Below are 17,100 nucleotides of genomic sequence, written 5' to 3' on the forward strand. Positions count from 1 at the left end.
ACATTGCATTTTGAAATGTGCATAATAGTTATTGTATTATGATTCTATGGATATGTGAGTCGAAGACATTTTTAGTCGAAGACAAATGTTTGAATCACATATCAGGGGGGCGATTCCAGATAAATATTGATCTCAAGGGGGCGAAAGCTCAAAAAGTTTGGGAAGCACTGAGTTAGACCATGAGCCGCTTTGTTCAAAATAGTAATCATAAGTATAGTATTCTAAGACGAAATAAAAGTGAACCATTGGTGAAGTACGTTGTCCTTTTTCGAAGCAAGGAAGTGGTATTCCTAGAGAGAAAACTAGCACCGTAGCTACAGATGGTCGGTAAACGTTTATCGAAGAATCGGTAGTCAAAGCTTTAAAATTCAAATTACCGAATGGTCAGTAATCGGTTCGTTTACCGAAACGATTACCGACCGTTCAGCTGTTGAGATTTCGGTAATGAGATTACCGAATTCGGTGATTTGATCTAAGTGTGTTGGGTTAACTCTACGACTGGCGTGAGGTGAAATTGTCGATGTCGTATAGCGTGGTGACAATTCTCGACTCGAGTGAAGGGACTCGCCTGTAAATCAAATGGAGAGTCACTTCACTTGAGTCGAGTATTGTCACCTCGCTATGGGGATTTTTTTTATTTCCGTACAAAGTGGGTCGAAGGGTTTCAGATTTTCATGAATTTTTTTCCACAGGCAGGGCTCATCAATATATGAATAAAAAAAATTGAGAAAAATTCAGGGTCGCTTATTTTCCCGGAAAACTCAGTTGGATTTTTTTTTGTTTTCCTCTGACACTACTTACTTTGAAAAATCATAACTCAAGAACGAAGCATCGTAGAAACAAAGTTTTTTTTTATGAAAATGAAAGCAAATTTTCTCTGGAATAAAAAAAATATTAACTGGAAAAAGTTTTCCACAAAATTTTTCACCGTTGAAAAAATTCGCTAAGAAAAGCCGGAAAAACTATGTTCCAACTCGTGGAGAATTTTCAAAAAAATATTTTTGAGAAGATAATTTCATAAGTTTTAATCGCTGAAATTTTTGAAATGTACTTTTTTTTTCGTTTTTGAGTTATGGCCAATTTTGTAAAAAATGTGCAAATGTATGGCACATTTCAGTTTTTCTTAGCGGTGTTATTTTTCATGAAAAATATCATCCATTTCGACTTATACTTCACTAAAACCAGTCCCATATCTTTTTTTCAGATGTTTTAGAAAATTTGCAATTGCTTTGATAAAAAATCTTTGTTTTTCCGATGCTTCGATTGAAATATGGGTTTTCAAAGAAAAGGCTTATATGGTCATTTTCCACAAAATTGGCCATAACTCATAAACGGAAAAAAATACATTTCAAAAATTTCAGCTTATAAAAATACCTTCTCAAAAATATATTTTTGAAAGTTTTACTAATTGGAACATAGTTTTTCCGGCTTTTCTTTACGAATTTTCCCAACGGTGAAAAATTTTGTGGAAAACTGTTTCCAGTTAATATATATTTTTATTCCTGAGAAAATTTGCTTTCATTTTCATAAAAAAAACTTTGTTTCTACGATGCTTCTTTCTTGAGTTATGATTTTTCAAAAAAAAAAGGCTCAAAATGGCACATTTGCACATTTTTTACAAAATTGGTCATAACTCAAAAACGAAAAAAAGTACATTTCAAAAATTTCAGCGATTAAAGCTTATGAAATTATCTTCTCATAAATATTTTTTTGAAAATTTTCCACGAGTTGGAGCATAGTTTTTCCGGCTTTTCTTTACAAATTTTCTCAACGGTGGAAAATTTTGTGGAAAACTTTTTCCAGTTAATATTTTTTTTTGTTCCTGAGAAATTTTGCTTTCATTTTCATAAAATAACTTTGTTTCTATGATGCTTCGTTCTTGAGTTATGACTTTTCAAAGTAAGTAGTGTCAGGGGAAAACAAAAAATTTCCAAAAATTTTCCGAGAAAATAGGCGACACTGATTTTTTCTCAATTTTTTTTATTCATATTTTGATGAGCCCTGCCTGTGGAAAAAGTTTCATGAAAATCTGAGACCTTTCGGCCCAAACCCGTACGGAAATAAAAAAATCCCCTATACGACACCGACAATTGTCACCTCACGCCACTCATAGAATTAACCCGACTATGATGGTCCCATAAAACAGCTTTTCAAAGCATTCCTGTTCCAAGATTCGATATTTTCATGAGTCGATTGTCTCTTCATCATAACTGGGATCTCGAAAATTGACAATAATATATAGAACACTGCACCAGCTATTCAGAAGAAAATTTGGGAATTTTCCGTAATATTCTTATCCCTATTACATAGAATGTACAGGAACTCTGAAAATGTTCCACAACAGAAGAAACACTACAACAGCATTAAGGCCACGTGCTTAATGGAGAATGGTCAGTGTATGAATTTAGTGAATTTAGGAGATTTTGCGGTCATTATCTAACAGAATATTTGCACCAAAGATTATACATAGCTTTGCGCTTTCAAATTTCGTTGGTACGTGACTAGCTACGTTTTGTAAGCTAGTAATCAATAGAAAACGAAAATTGCGAAAAATTTCACCCAAAGATACGGTACCGTAATGAACAACTAAAAATAAAATGCCATGTATGATGTAGCATAGAACAAACACCGGAGTGTAATTAGGACAGGGAGCGGTAAGTGGTACAAAAAAAAAACGAAACAAAGGCAAACACAAAGAGCTGAAGTTTAAATGAAAAGCATAATCTAGCACGAAACACGCTGCTGTTTGGCCGGAAGCGATACAGGAAGCTACATACTGGTGCTAAACATCGCATCCGCAAAACACTGCCTGGTGCCTGATGTTGTTCTGGGTGATTCTTGTGTCGCCAGAGCCACATAGTCATTACTTTGTTGTTTGCTGAATTTTGTCATGTGTATCGAGTGTAGAGTGTGTTTTGGAGTGAGATTCTATTGCTGCTTGCAAAAAGCTTGTTTCAAAAAGCGTTAGTATCAAAGTAGAGCAGAATCTGTCTGTTTCAAATAGTGTGAAGGCCAACTGTTGGCACAGGAAGTTGGAAAATGAATAAGGATGTGGTGTTACTTACTTCTTCAACAGCATCCGGATGTGGGTTTCTGGGACGGTCGGGAACATGGAGTTAATTTTGGCGACGGTGGCATCGGTATCGGCGGCACTGGTATTGTTGGAAAATGAGGTTTCTTGCATGGCGTGGCGCCCGAGGCCCATTCGTGGCGTGTGTGGACTTGATCGCACCATTGGCGATAATTCCTGTTTGTGAGGATGGAAGGGGGAGGCACGACCGTTAGTAATTAAAAAAGTTGCACTGAGATACGGGAGTTAGCGCACATCCATCAGCTGGAGTTATTTTTAGAACCATCAGATCAAAAGTAGGACAACAGGATACTTACAATTGGCTGTTGTTGTTGTTGCTGCTGCTGCAATTTGGTGGCTAAATTGGGGCTAGCTGTTAAACTGGGAACACCCGAAGGAGGATTCTGGAAAGCTTGTTGAGCTGGGTAGAACGAATTACTTGAAGGGTACACGTGATAGGGAGAACCATGCACTGGCTTTAATTTTACAGGGCCGCAAATTTCCGCGAGTGGGTAGGACAAATTGGATTTTTTGGTGGTACAACATTACACGGTAGTAACATAGCATAGAACGAGAGAGAAAGAAGAAAGATACATAGAGTTTCGTTCAACATTAAGTTAATATGTACAACAGAGCACTAGCAGCACTTAGCGGGGTTCATCGTAGTCCTAGAAATGTGGAATCGCAACTGTGAAACTCCCTTAAGCATAATTTATGTACCTGCACCGAGATGCTATCGTTCGAGATGTGCAGTGGGGCTCCCGTCTGGAGTTGGCGAATTCGGGCACGCGGATCTTCCCATGTTGTCGTCTTCGTGAACAAATTAACGTAGTAGCTGAAACGTGACGAGAAATTTTTCAAAATTTGTTAATTTTGCATCCTAAAGTTATGCAATCGCGGTTCAATTCTCTTGGGATGGGCAGAATAGCGAAGGAATGTAAATATTAATCATCACAGAACAGCCGCCATATTGTTTTTCGCCTCATCCAATTTGACTCCATTATTTGTTTTCCTAAAATTTAATACACTCCGCACATTCCGGGCGATTCTCCCATTACACTAATTCTTCAAATTCAATCATGCATCGAAGGGTCATAAGAGCACTTACTATCGGCCCGTCCGGGCATCGTATTTACAATCCCAGCCGGGAGGCAAACTCATCGGTTCGATCTGCTCCGACATCTTCACTCGTACTGTGACTGGCGAACTGTGGGTGAAGCCTACATTCTGGCGTTTGCACTTTACTACGACTTTTTTTTCATAACAACGGAAGGTAGCACCACCCATCATTAACCTATACGATTGCCGTCATGACTTTCGCTGTGCGATGACACAGCGATGCCAAACATCGCAATCAGAGCGTCTACTCGTTTACAGAAATGAAATTCACTGATATTTCCAGGTTTTACAAAATAATTTCAAGTTCAAGGAATAGTCTAATTTCAGATAGATAAGAAATTAATGACAAAATAATTTTAATGCAATAGTGTTTCCAGCTTCCAATTTTGTTTAAATGCTTGTTGGAGCTATTTCAAGGTGAAACAATATCCTAGCATCCTAGCTTAAGTTTGATTCAACTGAATTTTATTTGATAAAGAGACTTCATAAAAATTGCCTCTCAGAATTTATTTAAGATTTTACCTAGGAATTTTTCTAAGGATTCTCCAGGGATTACTCAGAGATTTTTTTTAGAAATTCCTACAGACTGGAACGCGCATAATTTGATCAACTTTAAATTGATGTATTTCTATTGAAAATGCATTAAAAAAACTTGAAATGCTGCATTTGAATTATTAATAATTTTTATAAAATGTTTTTCTATCATGAGTTTTCATCTTTCGCTCTCCAGTTTTCAAAATAACGTCCAAGTAAAAGAAGTAACGTGTTAAAATTTTGCTTGCGCTAGAGAATCCGACGTTCTTGCACGAAACTTATGTGACGACGGATTTTAAGCAGGTCTCAGGGCAGGAGTTTCTTACAGCATCAGAAAAAGGGAAGGTGGCCGAAATTTTTAAAACCATCAAACTATCGAAATTCCCGAAACAATATCTAGTCCGGCATGCCATGTGCACGAGTGTTCTAAACAGTGACATTTTCATCACTACGGGAACTACCAATTTTACCCGTAACGCTGGTAGATCACTTCTAGTGGTGCGTTACGGAGTAAGATCTACCATATTGTACTCTTCTTGTGAATACTTGATTGATTGATTGATTTGACTTTATTAACGAGATTTTTAGCCCTGGGCTAGTTCATCTCGGGACCAACGGCTTTACTTCCCTTCCGAAGGAAGTCGTCACTATAACTTTTTACGTCATAAGTGACTATGTCGGGGGATGGGATTCGATCCCAGGTCCTCGGCGTGAGAGGCGAGTGTTCTAACCACTACACCAGGTCCGTCCCCTAAGTGAATACTTATAAGTTACGGTCGGAAGAGTATAAGAGAGTGACAAACCACTAAGACCCACCTATTTGTCCTAGATGATGAGGAGGTCGAAGTGGAAAAATGAAACAATCAGCATCTGAGGTTGGTTCCAACTCATGAGACAAGTACTTTCCAAGTTCAAGAGTTTATCTTTCGATATCTAGGAGGGAAACGATTCCGAATCAGTGGAGTAGCAGACCTCCTAACTTCTAAAATAAGCTTCTTGTTTCAAGGAATCTAAATGTCTCATGCGATGAAACCTGTTCACAGTTTCAAAAAACGACTTTGAACCTTATAAGTAGAAGCAATAATTTGATACGCTAACACGAATCCTCACTGAACCGGGTGGCCTTGTGACGACCCAATATTGATAATTTGCTTTGAAAATGATTTTTGTTTTTCAATTTTCCTAGCATTGCAATTTACATAGCAAGTGACTAAAGTATGAATTGCAATATTTGTTTGTGTACTTATATTTGAGAGTACTTGTCCACATTAAAACTACGACAAAAAAAAAAAACAAAATCGTTTATTGCATGAGTTTTTAAGAAAAATATCTTAAAAGTGTTGCAAGTCAATCCGTTTGACGGTAATTGAATGTAAAGAAAACGCCTACACTCAAAATAATCCAAACATCATTGTTACGTGAAAAATCACCTAGACCATTCTATAGGGTGTCCCAGAAAGTATGGGCTATAGTATGGTATCATACTGCCATTTCAAGACTAGTGAAGATAAAAATATGATTTTTACACATTTGATTACTGTACCCAACAAGAGTAGATTGCGCTTTTTAATGAATAATTTAATTTTTAATATGTTGATTACGTAACATTTCTTTGAAGCATCTCTTATCAGTCTTGCACAAATCGCGTTATTTTTGAGTGACTTTCTTTTACCAAGTTTGTTCTATGTCAGAAAATGCGTATAATAAAAATCTGAAAAAAAAATATCAGCGACGATATGATAATTGATCGGACTATCACTTATTCAAATTGAAATTTTAAACTTAAGCATGTATAATTAGTGTTGGAACTAAAAATCCGATTCTAGCTGTGGTCGATTTGAAAATGGTGAAAAAACTAATCCTTATATTTACGTAAAACATGAAATCAAAAATTAATGTTGCCTATCCAAGAGAATAGGGATTAACCATTCGTAGATCTGAAATGTATTATTTTTATTACTATTGAAAATGCCTGAAGAGCTATAACTTCGTGATGTTGTCTTATGTGGAGAGAAAAATACGAGATTTTTCGAATTTTACCATTTTTTTTCAAGTGTTCTCTAACAAAGTCAAATAAAATTTCAAACAAAAATTTATGAGAAACATTTTTGATACAATGTACTTGAGTTCACCACGATGAAAGATTTGAGCTTGAGCTTGATTGGCCGCCCGTGGATGCTACTCCAGTATTGCCAGATCAGCTGCACTTACACAATCCTCAGTGTATAAGTGCTGGTGATCTTCTATTTTTAGCGACAATGGTGCCTGCCACGTCAGAATGCAGACCAATGTGGGGAAACTGGAGGAAATGATGTTGCACTTATACTGGCCCACTGTAGACCGTGGAGTCCGACTGCATCTACGCCAGTTCATGCGGAGTGTATGGATTGGGGGGAAAGGCATGGCAGAGAGGTTTGCTTTTGTGGTTAGCAGACTGCCTATGGGTCTGTCTCAATTGCGTTGTTAAAATGAGTCCGAACTTAAATTTGACAGTTCGGAAGTTATTTCCCCTCTGATTTCGATCTGTCAAAAATAAGTCTGCTCTAGAGGAGACCTATTTTTGACAGATGGAGAATTATTTCCCTAGTTCGTTGTTTCGTTGTTATGGATGCTGTCGTTTACACTTTTGGTCCCGCTTCGATTACCGATGTGGCCATCGGTCTGTCCTTCCAGCTGCACCAAGGAGCTATTGTAAGTTAGAAAGTGCAATTCGTCGGATTTTTCTCGGAATCCATGCAAGATACTCTACTTCGGAAGTAGGGCGCATCATAGCGCACCCGGATGCGGATCGAATGCACCACGTCCGAAGATAGGTAATCTAGCATAGATTCCAAGAAAAATCCAACTTCAGAGAAGAACCGTTTCTAAATTTTACCGCGCCGAAAATATAATGCTTCCGTGGTGTGGTAGCTTGTTCCATTCGGATGATTACCTACACATCTTGTGTTGACCAAACGAATAGTTGCAGGGCTGTTAGCGAGCCACCTTTTATCTGGTGACTAAAAGCCAAAATTTTCCACTTTTGGTAATTTAAGTCACTATTTTGGTGAATGCAATAAAATTTAAATACGGATCGTATTATTGTAACTATTGATACTTGAGGAAGGTGGTAAAAGCTATTGTAAGCGTGGGATACGATTATATGAAGAATATAAATTCTCGTTTCCGTCCACTTTTTGGGTGTTATTTCGGCCACATAATAACTATACCAAATATCTGATCGATCTGTGATGCTATAATTTAGCGACAGCCTGGATGTATGGGATTTACTATGGGAAAAGTAATATTTAAATTAAAAACCAGGAGTTGCTAATTGACTTCTATAAAAAGTCTAAACATAAACGACGATAGGTAAATTTACGATGAAGAATATCGTAATATGCGATGCTTGTAAAAAAAGTTATTCAGCATTGACTAATTGGGTATTTTATCTTATTTTGTTATTTATTAATCCTTCATCACCTTGCTGATCGGTTTTTATTGCATAACTGTTTTCCACAAGAAGTGGATTGCTTCATGGTCTTCGGCAATGTTTTTCATCATGAAATTACACAGCGTAACCAAAATGACATTTTTGCGTGTCTCAAGGACCAAATTATGTGCCTCGAGTAGATTTGGAGTTGCTGAATCTGTTGCCATTTTCAGGAATGTTCCAGCACGTCACAATTGTTAGCTACAGGTCGTCAAAGTTGTGTAAATCATTGGTTTTATCGATGTTTACATTAAATTCAAGGTAAAATTGATCAAACTTTTTGTCATCTAATCCAACAAGAATGCAATTTTGCCCTTAAACTTTTATTCTAGACATAATTTGGTAGAAATCGTACGACTAAATTTAAATTAAACCGATTTTTTTAACATGCTTGCTGTTTCCATACAAAATTCTTCGTTTCTCTTATATGGGAAAATACAAAACTTTTTTAAAACATCAAAACATAACTTTTCCGCTTTGAAAGTATTATAAAGTTTTTTGATAAGTATTGTTTTAAGCATAAAGTTTGAATTCTGTGGCAATTTAAGCAAATAAATTGCCTTACAAGCTGGCAAACTTGCATGCAAGTTGGCTAAGTTAGTCAATTTTTGCATTTTCAACAGCCAATATCTCAAAAACTAGACGTGTTATGATATTTTTGAACACGGCAATGAATTCAGCAACCCTTAATTGAGTGAATAGAGGTATTTTGGTGCTTGAGACAAAAACGTGTTCCGCAGTGTTACATATCGTGATCTGCATTATTTTTTTTTTAGAAATCAGTGAGAGTCCTTCGTCGATTTTTCTTTGCAAAAGTGTGTTTTGCCATAGCAAATCCTATAGAAACTTTTAACGGCTTGAGCTAAATTATAGTTTAGCCGATCGAGTTGAAATTTTACACAATTGTTATAGGACTCAAATGGGACCTGAAATGATCGAGAATTCACAATAAAAATCAGGCTTTGCAGAATTCGCTCTCATTTGAGTATGAAGCACGATCAAAGCAAGCAAAGAAAAACATCCCATCTGTTGCGGTCCACGATCGTCATTGTATCGCAAGGTGTAACAAGTCTGATAAATGGAAGCAGCGAGCGAGAGCCCCGAAGAGAGAGCGATGATAAAACCCATTTTACTCGCTTGTTTACCGTTCGGGATAGGTATTTTTCTTTACTGGCACGATAAACAATCCACGAACTTCCAAAAGCAATAGTGTCCCCCAGGCTTGGATCATGTTCAGAGGGGTTTTATCATACACTACTATCCCCCCAATCTGATCAAAGTTGTAGCAGTATACGATAAACAGTCTCTCATAATGTGCAGCATGTTATGATAGTAACAGAGAGCGATACGTGAGCGATTCTCTCAATTTTCTCAGGATTCAATCCCTGATAAAAATTCATTCAAAAAAATCGTTAAGCTTTTAGGGGAAGAGGGTGTGTTAAAATGCAAAATATTTCTTACAAGGTAGGGAGGACATAATTTGTTTTGTAAGAATCTCTAAAGAATTAAAAAAAATAACAATTGTTTCTTTGTGAAAAATTTATCACGGCATTCCAGCAAGTGTCGTGCAGTGCAGATTTTCATGAACCTTGCTTCAATGTTGAATGAAAAAGGAACAGGTAAAGCAGAAAATAAATATAGTCAACTGTCCCTCATTCGACATTCGTTATCTCTATATCGAGTTACCCAAATGAACAATAATTTACCCACTTATAACTATTCCCTACAAGAACCATAGTAAAAGTTGGTTATCTCGATGGTCCCTTTAATCACATTTGCATTAGTTTTGGGTTCTGTAACTCGATGGTCCCTTCAATAACGAGTCATGGAGATTTGAGTGCAGGAGTAAATGCAAAAATTAGAAACTCACCTTCAAATAACTTTTTTAATGATATTAGGAATCTGGTAGAAACAAGGACAAACACATTTTTAAAATTATTTTTGACCGTTGTTAGAGCGTCGCAACTAATATGTGATAAGTGCGCTGTGTTTGTAAAAATCATAAGAATGCAGCGCCTCCTTTGAAAAAAATATATTTCGAAGCGTGGCGAGTTGAGGCGCGGCGCGAGTGAGTTGTGTGTGGTGTTTGGTGGCGGTGCGACAATAACTTGCATGCACTTGGGGTTGAAATTTCCTGAATCGGCATCAATTGCTAATTGGACCAGACAAAAATTAAATTTGACAGTTCATTGATTAATTGGAGGGGAAATAATTTCCGAACTGTCAAATTTAAGTTCGGACTCATTTTAACAACGCAATTGAGACAGACCCTATGTATCAGGCGTAAGGGAAGGCATGCTTACTTACTTTACTTTTGCTGGCTCTACGTCCTTCAAGACATGACCTGCGTCACAATGTTACGCCAACTAACTCGGTCCATGGCTGCTAACCTCCAATTCCTCGATCGCCCCACACTTCCAAGATCCTGCTCCACTTGGTCAAACCACCTAGCTCGTTGCGCTCCCCTTCGTCTTGTACCGGCCGGATTTGAGTTGAACACCATTTTTGCGGGATTGTTGTCCGGCATTCTCACAACGTGTCCCGCCCATCGTACCCTTCCAGCTTTGGCGACTTTCGTGATACTGGGAAGGCATGCGCGTGGAAGAATGGAAGCGTTAGCGAAACGGTTTCTTGTCCGTCTCTGGTTCTAGCGTTTGTTATGAACGAATAGTTTTGAGTGTGATAGATTTAGAATGGAAGATAGAAGCAAGTGAGAGATATACAACTACAAAGTACGAGGAAAGGGACGGAGCTGGGATTGAACCCATGACCTTCTACTTATGAAGCAGAAGCGGTAGCCATCAGACCACCAACCCCGTCTTCAGACCACCAACCCCGTCTAGCTCACCACGATGAAAGATTTTGATAAAAACATATTTTACTAGTTATTTTTCAACAAAAACAAAATGTAGGGTCTGACCAGATAAGAATAGTTCTGTTCCAGTAGAGACGTAACGTCAGGAAAATGAAGAACAAGAAGAATAAGTGTAACGGTAGCATTAAAATTCAACTTGTTGAGTGCTGACAAGGTGATAAATTCATTCTATTGCTTAAAATCAAGATGGCGTCAAAATCCAAGATGGTCGCCAGATTTTATCACTCAAAATATTACTCTTATTCTTTACTAGACTCTAACTAAACATCAACGATTAAAATCTTGTTCTTTGTTGTAAGGACTGTTCATTTTATAAAGTGGACACCCGGATAAAAAATACAATACAAAAACAATATAACGTATTGGAACAGTGCCATTCAATATATTGGAAATACAATACAGTATATTGTGAAATGACAATACAATTACAGTACAATATATTGTTTTGAACATTTCACTGTATGGTTTATGAGATTTTTGCAATATAATGTATGGGTGGTTAAGTATCGTAACAATAAAAATCTAGATATTTTCTCATACATACATTTTGAAAATACAATACGAAATATTGTTCATGTATTGTCTTGATTAGCAATTTGTGTATTGTTGTACAATGCAAAAACAATATAACGAACTGTATTTTAATTAGTGGTGAAAAGTATAGAATTTGTATTTTGTATGGATTGTCCCCCAACTTACCGGATATTCGTGCCAAAAGTAGCAAAATAATTTTAACTTTATAGAAGTAAAGATATTTATCATGGTTGCATCCGTCGTTACAGCTAATGTCAAGTGACTTCTAAAAAACTACTTATTTTTAAGTTTTGAATATTTTTCATCCAACATTTCTTGCTTTCTGAACTTGTTTTGTTTAGTTCTTTCAGCAAAGCTACATAGACAAAAGCAAGAATTGTTTTACGCGAAAAAAGGAATTTGACCAAAATTGTAAGGTATAAAACCAATTAAAAACAATACAGTGTTCTGTTACAATATATTATATTGTTTTTGAATTGTATATCCAAACAAGAATAATGTTGCTTCGACATTCAATTACAATACGCTGTATTGTATCCAATACGTTATATTGTACATTCATGGTTTATTCCATTCACTGAATGATACGTTTTTATCCGGGCACCTTGTGCATGCTGTATCTTTCTTATTAATCAATGAAATTTCAATCGGTTTTTTGCACATCGTTCGACTAGTATTGTATAATGTTGTGATAATAAAAATTCTCCAAAATAATTAAATTTCACACGAATATGGAACAACGATTAGATCGGTCGATTTTTTGAGGTTATCAAAATCAATTATTGTAAGAAATTGTCTGGAAAATTCGATAGTTTATATTTTCTATTTTCAAAAAAGGCTTGTTCTTCGAAAGCATCATCAATCAGAAGCCTGATGGAAAAAATCAAGTTATTTTTGGAGCAACAATTTTACAGATATAATAAAATCAATTTTCCCGTATATTTTTAAAGATTTTTTTTTTAAATTTGATGGGAATTGATATGAGTAGAATTTTTTGTGTAAAAGTACGTGCTGACGGAAGTTCTAATATAGTATTAATATGAAAAATAACTTACGCCTTCATAGAGTTACTCTTAGTAAGTCCCCACGTCACATTCAAAGCACAACAGAAACACAATTGTTTTATTCTTAGAAGACCTATCAAAGTACATTGACAATCATCAAAATTGGCAACACTGCTGTAATAAAATCGATTTTATTTTCCACATATTATTTTCATAATATGTTATTCTGAGATTACCAATTGAAAAATTCGGAGAAAACTGTTTACAATTTGCAGTAGATCGATAAATATGCGTACATGATTTTAAAAGTATGAGACTTTTTAGTAAAACTACCATAAACAGTAAAATTTATACTTAAGACTTAAGTTTAATCTCACGATTTAGCTTTCGTTTATACTAATATAGTTTCTTTAGTAATCCAAACTAGTTTTGAACACGCTTTTTACTTTTCTCTTTTGCTGGAAGTGAAAGGATGGTGTATCAGCAAATTTGGCCATAAATGGGTAAATCACTAAAGTTACCTAATGTCATTGAATGGTGGAATATAATTGATATTTTTAAAGCTTTACCTTTAGTAGAATAGTAAAGGATACAAACATACAATTTGTTCATAAAAATAAGGATTTTTGTTTTGCGATAAATAATGTTAAACTTTGACGGACAGCTTTTTTAAGAGTTTTTGGAAAAACTATTTAGCTCTTCAACCGAAAGCATTTTCAAAGATTATATCCCGCATAAATAAGAACCGTATTAGTACTGTTCCCCATATTGTCTACAACCATTTGCAACCGTATCTGAATAATTTCTCCTACCATGCCAAGTAACAATAAACCAACCCTACGGCGAACGATTTCGACAGTTTGAGAAACAGTAAATTGGAAAATAACAATGTGGGAAATAGGCGGTTAAGTTATGTAACAATATAAAAACGATGATTTTCCCTAACAAAATTTTTGGTTTCCTGTTTATCAAATAGTGAATATACTGTGCATTTCTTGCCAAATTCAGTGTAAGTCAAACAGTTCAAAAACAATTAAACCATAAAATTCGAATGCAAACGAATAACGTATGGGTAATTATTGGTTTATGGTATTTTGTGGTATTTTAACCATACACTAGACTGTTATGTTATGTTTATACTATATAAATATATGGGGGAAATATTTTAGCGAAAACAATGAAACAAGTAAAATGTGTAGGAAAATCACTCCAAATAAAAGCTGTTACATCTTAATCAAAAGGTTTTGAAAACGATTGAATGATTGAAGGTGAAACCGTCTTTAGTCTGAAGATAATTGGGACCACACATTATTCTTGTTACATTGCTTGCTATTCAGAATAAGCTTTCAAATTTAACGTAAATTAATGATTATTTATAATTTGTCCTTTGCACAATATATTTTGTTCATTTGTATGAAATATTCTTCTAGTTACGTTTGTTGTAAACAAAAATTCAATACACAATTCACAACGCAAAATTTGATGAAAAATCCGGCAGCTTCGAGGTGACCTGGCACCATGTCAACTCCTTCCTGGGAATCGTCCGGCTGCTAGTCCCAACGATACATACCAGTAGGGCTAAGCAGAAACATCAATTCGAATTCCCGTCCTTTTTTTCACCGCACTCCGATGCTGGTTTACACGGCAGATCCAGCCGACACGGCTAATGCTTTCTCATCCATTTTCCCGTTGTGGTTGTAGTTGAAAACCCGGTGGCGAATGTTTGGTTGCGTTTTTGGCTGTTTTTTCAGCGACAGCATCGCGAATCCTTTAGAGCATCTTTAACGGGGGCGACTATTCGAGTGATTAAAATGATCACCCCCAGAGTTGTCATTTTAGTTTAGTCACTCATTCTCACACCGGTGGCTACCATATTTAGTAACTCGTTTCCGTACCGGTCGTTGCTTTTTGGGTTAACATATGAGTTGTGAAAATAATGGTGATCAATTCAGGTTGGGAATTTTTGTAACTCTGCTGGCATATCTATTATGTTCTGGTGCGGAATTATTAGAATTCCATCGGAAATTTTTGAGATTGTTTATGAATCCGAGTGGAATCCTTGGGATTTCGACTGGAATCCTTGGGATTCCGACTGGAATCCTTGGGATTCCGACTGGAATCCTTGGGATTCCGACTGGAATCCTTGGGATTCCGACTGGAATCCTTGGGATTCCGACTGGAATCCTTGGGATTCCGACTGGAATCCTTGGGATTCCGACTGGAATCCTTGGGATTCCGACTGGAATCCTTGGGATTCCGACTGGAATCCTTGGGATTCCGACTGGAATCCTTGGGATTCCGACTGGAATCCTTGGGATTCCGACTGGAATCCTTGGGATTCCGACTGGAATCCTTGGGATTCCGACTGGAATCCTTGGGATTCCGACTGGAATCCTTTCCTTGGGATTCCGACTGGAATCCTTGGGATTCCGACTGGAATCCTTGGGATTCCGACTGGAATCCTTGGGGATTCCGACTGGAATCCTTGGGATTCCGACTGAATCCTTGGGATTCCGACTGGAATCCTTGGGATTCCGACTGGATTCCTTGGGATTCCAACTGGAATCCTTGGGATTCCGACTGGAATCCCGAGGACTCTAGTCTGAATCCCGAGGATTCCAGCCGAAATCCCCAAGATTCCAGCTGAAATCCCGAGGATTCCAGACGATATCCCAAGGATTCCAGCCGGAATCCCGAAGATTCCAGTCGCACTTCCAAGGATTCCAGTCGGAATCCCAAGGATTCCAGTCGGAATTCGAAGGATTCCAGTCGGTATTCTTATCAAAATCTCTTTCCAATTCCAGTCAGAATCCCGAGGATTCCAGTCGGAATTCTAAGGATTCCAGTCGGAATTCCAAGGATTCTAGTCGGAATCCCAAGAATTCCAGTAGGAATCCCAAGGATTCCAATCGGTATTCTTATCAAAATCTCTTTCCAATTCCAGTCAGAATCCCAAGGATTCCAGTCGGAATCCCAAGGATTCCAGTCGGAATCCCTAGGCTTTCAGTCGGAATCCCTAGGCTTTCAGTCGAAATCCCGAGGATTCCAGGCGGAATCCCGTAAATTCCAGTCGGAATCCCAAAATCCCATAATTCTCCGAAATCGATAAATTCTTACGAGGATTTTCGAATATTTCATAAACTTCTATCGGATTTTCAATAATTGCATCAGATTCCTAGTATTCTTATCAAAATCTTGAAGGTTTACCCGAATTCCCAAAATTTTGAAATTTCTACTTCATGCGCATCAGATTTCCAAAACTCCAACCAGAATTTCATATCCCACACCATATGCTTGAATTCAAATCGAATAGCAGCGCAACTATCGCGCTGCTAAATTTGCTCACCCGATGCTTTCCGAAGGGAGCGCTGTCATTTTGCTACCCCGGTTAGCAGCGCCCGGTACGGATCAGCGTAATGATACTGCGCTATGTAATTTAGTTTAGTCGCGCACCGTTACGGCTGCTCTTAGGAAAAGAATATTAGTTGCTTTCAAAACCGATTTGATCATTATACTCACCAGTTGTTCGTGATCCGGTACTGGAAAATGCCGTATAATAACAAGGAACTGGCAAGACAATTCAGATGAAAAACTTTTCTCCAGGTTTTATTTTTGTTTGTTTTTTTTTTTTTTTTTGCAAACACGCTCAGAGAAACACTACTCAGGATTCACTTTTATTCGTCGAAAAATATTATTTTGTCCTTCAATATACCATGATCGAAACAATTTAAAAACACAAATATTGTGTTATTTCACATATTTGCTTCAGTTATGCAAAAAGAAAAGAGAATTATACACCAGCTAATGAAAATTACACATAGCCACCTTTGCCACCTTGTTAATTTTCTAGCTTGTATAATACAAACGTGTACAACTATTCTAGAAACTGTTAGAAAAAGGTAATGTATTGTAAATGGCTCTTGTGTATATGTGTTGCTTGGATAGAGGCAAAAACTATTTGTTAGAGGATTATTATACATTGCCACTATTTCCAACGAGTTTGCATCCCATATAATTGAACAATTTCTCAACACTTTGTAATACTGTTACAGTTTGGTATGGGTTACTGATTTTGTTTTTTATGATTTGAGGCTTTTGGTTTCTTATTGTTCAACAAAAACAAAACTGTTTGTGATACATTAACCATAATGGTTAGAGAAAACTTACTGTTATAAGAGTAAGACAAAGTGTATTTTTCTATGCGGGATATTTTCATAGAATTTTAGAATAAAAGGTCAACGATACACAGAAAACCGATTACGATTTTATCAATAAATAAAAAAGATATAGCATAAACAAAGTGTCCACTTTATAAAATGAACAGTCCTTACAAAAAATAATGTCTGCATTGATTGCACTCGCCATATACGTCAAAAACGTAGAACATGATATAGAAAATCGTTCATTTCATAGGGTAAATACCATTGCTCACCTAGTTTCTGTAGCCTATCTTACGCAATTTTTCCTTAGCTTTCTGATGGTGATCTTCAAA

General features: G+C 36.7%; 1 protein-coding gene and 1 long non-coding RNA gene across 7 annotated transcripts in view; both read right to left on the reverse strand.

Annotated features, from left to right (window-relative positions):
- The window catches only part of LOC5575136 (BAG family molecular chaperone regulator 3), a 26,385-nt gene extending 22,096 nt beyond the window's left edge, over positions 1-4,289 (reverse strand). For 5 of the 6 annotated variants that reach the window (XM_021842216.1, XM_021842218.1, XM_021842217.1 and 2 more), the window contains exons 1-4: positions 4,179-4,289; positions 3,791-3,905; positions 3,388-3,546; positions 3,066-3,247 (exon numbers count right to left, since the gene is read on the reverse strand). In XM_021842216.1, the coding sequence (XP_021697908.1) occupies positions 3,066-3,247; positions 3,388-3,546; positions 3,791-3,905; positions 4,179-4,252 (530 nt within the window). In that variant the 5' untranslated portion in view covers positions 4,253-4,289. The remainder of the gene's footprint in view (positions 1-3,065; positions 3,248-3,387; positions 3,547-3,790; positions 3,906-4,178) is intronic. The other variant, XM_021842215.1, reaches the window with a different exon arrangement.
- Positions 4,290-13,987: 9,698 nt separating this feature from the next.
- LOC110675996 lies at positions 13,988-16,691 on the reverse strand. The gene is made up of 2 exons (XR_002499982.1): positions 16,128-16,691; positions 13,988-14,376 (listed from the first exon to the last, which is right to left on the reverse strand). It is a non-coding gene; the product is annotated as an uncharacterized LOC110675996 (long non-coding RNA).
- Positions 16,692-17,100: the final 409 nt, after the last annotated feature.

This window comes from Aedes aegypti, chromosome 2 (assembly GCF_002204515.2).
Source record: "Aedes aegypti strain LVP_AGWG chromosome 2, AaegL5.0 Primary Assembly, whole genome shotgun sequence".
Lineage (NCBI taxonomy): Eukaryota > Metazoa > Arthropoda > Insecta > Diptera > Culicidae > Aedes > Aedes aegypti.